At 39.1% G+C, this 3,424-nt stretch overlaps 1 protein-coding gene across 1 annotated transcript in view; it reads left to right on the forward strand.

Annotated features, from left to right (window-relative positions):
* The window catches only part of adamts17 (ADAM metallopeptidase with thrombospondin type 1 motif, 17), a 56,639-nt gene that overhangs the window by 34,909 nt on the left and 18,306 nt on the right, over window positions 1-3,424 (forward strand). Inside the window, exons 14-15 of the mRNA XM_017440255.3 lie at window positions 648-775; window positions 1,606-1,726. Of these exons, the coding sequence (XP_017295744.1) occupies window positions 648-775; window positions 1,606-1,726 (249 nt within the window). The remainder of the gene's footprint in view (window positions 1-647; window positions 776-1,605; window positions 1,727-3,424) is intronic.

Here is a 3,424-nt window from a genome sequence, read left to right on the forward strand (position 1 = left end):
GGGATGGACCGGCCTGTGTGTCCACGGGATGGACCGGCCTGTGTGTCCACGGGATGGACCGGCCTGTGTGTCCTCGGGATGGACCGGCCTGTGTGTCCACGGGATGGACCGGCCTGTGTGTCCTCGGGATGGACTTCTTCACTAGAAGCCCACCATTTTTAAACCTTGCAATTGCAACATTTGTTTTTGTTATTTACTTATATATATTTAATAAATGGCAACACATAAAACAAACCTGTGGTACTGACATTTCAGTGTTTGTTGGCTGAATTACGAGTCATGTTGAGACTGAACAATCAAAAAATGGCTTAAGAAAAGCAACTGGATGTATGTAGTACTTAAATTATTTTGTATTATTTTTATTTTGCCTTCACTGTGGCTGAGAGGAACAGATTTAATAAATGAAAAAAAATCAAATACTTGAACATGAGGTTTAATCATTTAGCCTTAAGGAAAGTTCTGCTTAAGACTTAAGCAGGTTTATGGTTTTGTAAATAACATAAAAACAAACTAATTTCATTTTATCCCCTTTAAAGTACTGGATCCTTATCTTAATAAATATATATATTTTTATTTATTTATCAATGATGATGGATGAAATTTATGCTTTTTTCAATGTGTTTGTGTTTGTGTGTGTTGATGAGTAGAGAAGCCGTGTGTGTTGTTCTGCAGCCCAGTGGATCAGGATGTTCCGGTTCTGATGGCTGACAGAGTCATAGATGGGACTCCTTGTGGACCATTTGAGTCAGACCTGTGTGTTAATGGGAGCTGTAAGGTATAAATTCACACACTAAGATAATCAACCAATTAAATTGTTTATACAGTTAGATTTTCTTCCTTGTTTTTTTATTATTTTATTCTCCACTGTTAGCCTCCTGTATCCCCAAGTCATTTTTCTCCTGTAAAAAACTGACCTTTCATCTGTACACTGGGTTAGGGTTAGGCTTTCTTTCAGTTCCAGGCTTTTACTAATAAATCTGAAGTGGTCTTTACCAGGTTCTAAAATTAACTAACCTTAACTGAACAAAAACACAAGAAACTCTCCTATGTAATTATTTATGAAACAAAAACCAAAAGTTTAAGCTGGGAGAGAAAATCTGTCTCCAGCCTGGCTGCTTCCTCAGGATCAGGAGCTGCTGAGGAACTGATTAGCATCAGAGGGACCACCTCGAGAAAAGCAGCAGGTTCTGCTGCTCTGGAGCTTCAGGTGTGTGTTAACACAACACCAGGGCGGAAAGACATCAGCAATGACCTCAGAGAAGCAGCTGCTGCTGCCCATCAATCTGGGAAGGGTCAAAGGTCATTTCCAATCGTTCTACAGAGACTAAGATGCTCTGATAAAATTCATTCAATAAAATAATCTTCCATCCTGCTGTTATGTGCTGAACTGTCTCAGGGACATCTTTCCCCAGCCTCCATCTTTGGTCCTGCCTGGTATGATGGACCCCGGCCTCCATGATTAGTGTCTCACTAATTACAGCATAACTTTCCTTAACCATACAATCTTTATTTACCTAAAGCCTGAACTACACCTTACTAACATGTTAGAGTGATTTAGTGAGGCAGTTCCTCAGCTTTCATCTATTTTTGTTTTCTTGTGGGCAGAAAATTGGGTGTGATGGCATTGTCGGCTCCTCAGCAAAGGAAGATGTTTGTGGTGTTTGTAATGGACATGGACTCTCCTGTAAAATAGTGAAAGGAGATTTTAACCACACCAAGGGAATGGGTGAGTATGTTTGCTGAAACAGATGTTAATTTATAAAGAATCTACTCTATTTTAGATATTTGTTCAATTATTAAAGTAATGAAAAGGATTACTTTATATCATGACAATATTAAAATGTTCTGCTTAAGGAATAACATGTAAAGGTGTACATTTGTTTCCAAAGTGTTAATTATCCAGAAACATCTGGATAATAGAAAGAGCTCTTAACAGCAATTCTCTTTACTCTAGGAATTGTACAAGAGGGGACAGTAGTTTGAGTTTTACAGTCTATAAATATATTCACCCCCTTGGATGTTTTATACTTTTATTGTTGTCATAAATCAGTCAAAGTCAATATAAATTGGCCTTCTCTACAGAATCAAAGTGAAATCAAATTTTAACAGAGTAATACCAGTTCAATAAAAATATGTAATGTAAAATAAGTGATTGCATAGATATTTACCCTCTTTCAAATGACTCTCCTAATTGAATTAAGAGAAACAATTGTTGAAAAGTAAAAGTTAGGGGGTGGATCCAAAAGAAGTTCTGTTAAATCCATCATCAAGAACTGAAAGGAATATTGGACATGTGTGAATCTACCAAGAGCAGGATGTCCTCACAAACTGAGTGATCAGGTAGAAGAAGGACTGAGAGACCAAGAAGACACCTGGGAGCTCTCTGAAGGAGTTAAAGCTTCAGTCGGTCAGATGGGAGACACTGTAAATACAGCCATTGTTGCTGTTCTTCACCAGTCTGAGCTTTATGGGAAAGAGAAAGCCACCGTTGAAGAAAACTCCCATTAAGGCTTGACTAGAGTCTCAAAACAATCTACACAAACTCTTGAAAATTCTGGAAATTCTTTTGTATCCATCCAAAAGTGATGGTCCCAAAATGGACCCCTGGAGCAACCCACACATCACATCCATTGCTCCTGAGAGGGTCATTCAATATCGCACCTTTGAGATCTGTCAGCTGAATATGATTCAAACCATTTAACTCATATTTGATTTAGACCTAAACATGTCAGTTTTTACAAAAGATGGTGATGGTTCACAGTGTTAAATGCTTTCTGCTTTCTAGCAGGACATCCCTGTCTATTTTCATTTATCATTTTTAAGTTTTATGTGATCAAATAAATGAAGGTATCTGTGGAAAAAGCAGCTCTAAAATCTGACTGATACTTGTAGAGCAAATGATGCCTTTTAAGGTGTTTAATGAGTTGATTTACAATTGTTTCTAAAATATTTTGGATGGTACAGTCAGGATTCTTTTAACCCTTCTGAAGCCCTAAAAAGAGAGAGAGATAGAGAAGCCCTTTTAACTCTGGGTCAATTTGACCCAAAGGCCCCAGGAGGGTAAAGACCTGTGGAAGGTCTTAAAAGAACTGAAGTCCTTCTGTGGTGAGGGTGGTTTTTCTGGGGTTTGTGTTTGTGTTGTGAGTACTTCCTGGTAGGCGTGGCCAGACGACTGATTGATGTCTCGTCAACCCTCCCTCCTCACCTGCAAGTGATCTGACTAATGGCAAGGACAGGTGTATTTAAGGCGGTGGCAGAGACCAGACCAGCGCTGGAGCATTACCTGCTTGTGGTAAAGTCGCTGAGCCTCTGTNCNAATAAGATTTGTTATTCCGAGTTTGACTAACTCTGTCTCGCTGTGTGCCTCAGGAATTACCTTCTGCCTCGTGGATCCAGTCTGGTTTTCGTTTTCCCTGAGACCTCT

Source organism: Kryptolebias marmoratus, linkage group LG15 (genome assembly GCF_001649575.2).
Source record: "Kryptolebias marmoratus isolate JLee-2015 linkage group LG15, ASM164957v2, whole genome shotgun sequence".
NCBI classification, from domain to species: Eukaryota; Metazoa; Chordata; class Actinopteri; order Cyprinodontiformes; family Rivulidae; genus Kryptolebias; species Kryptolebias marmoratus.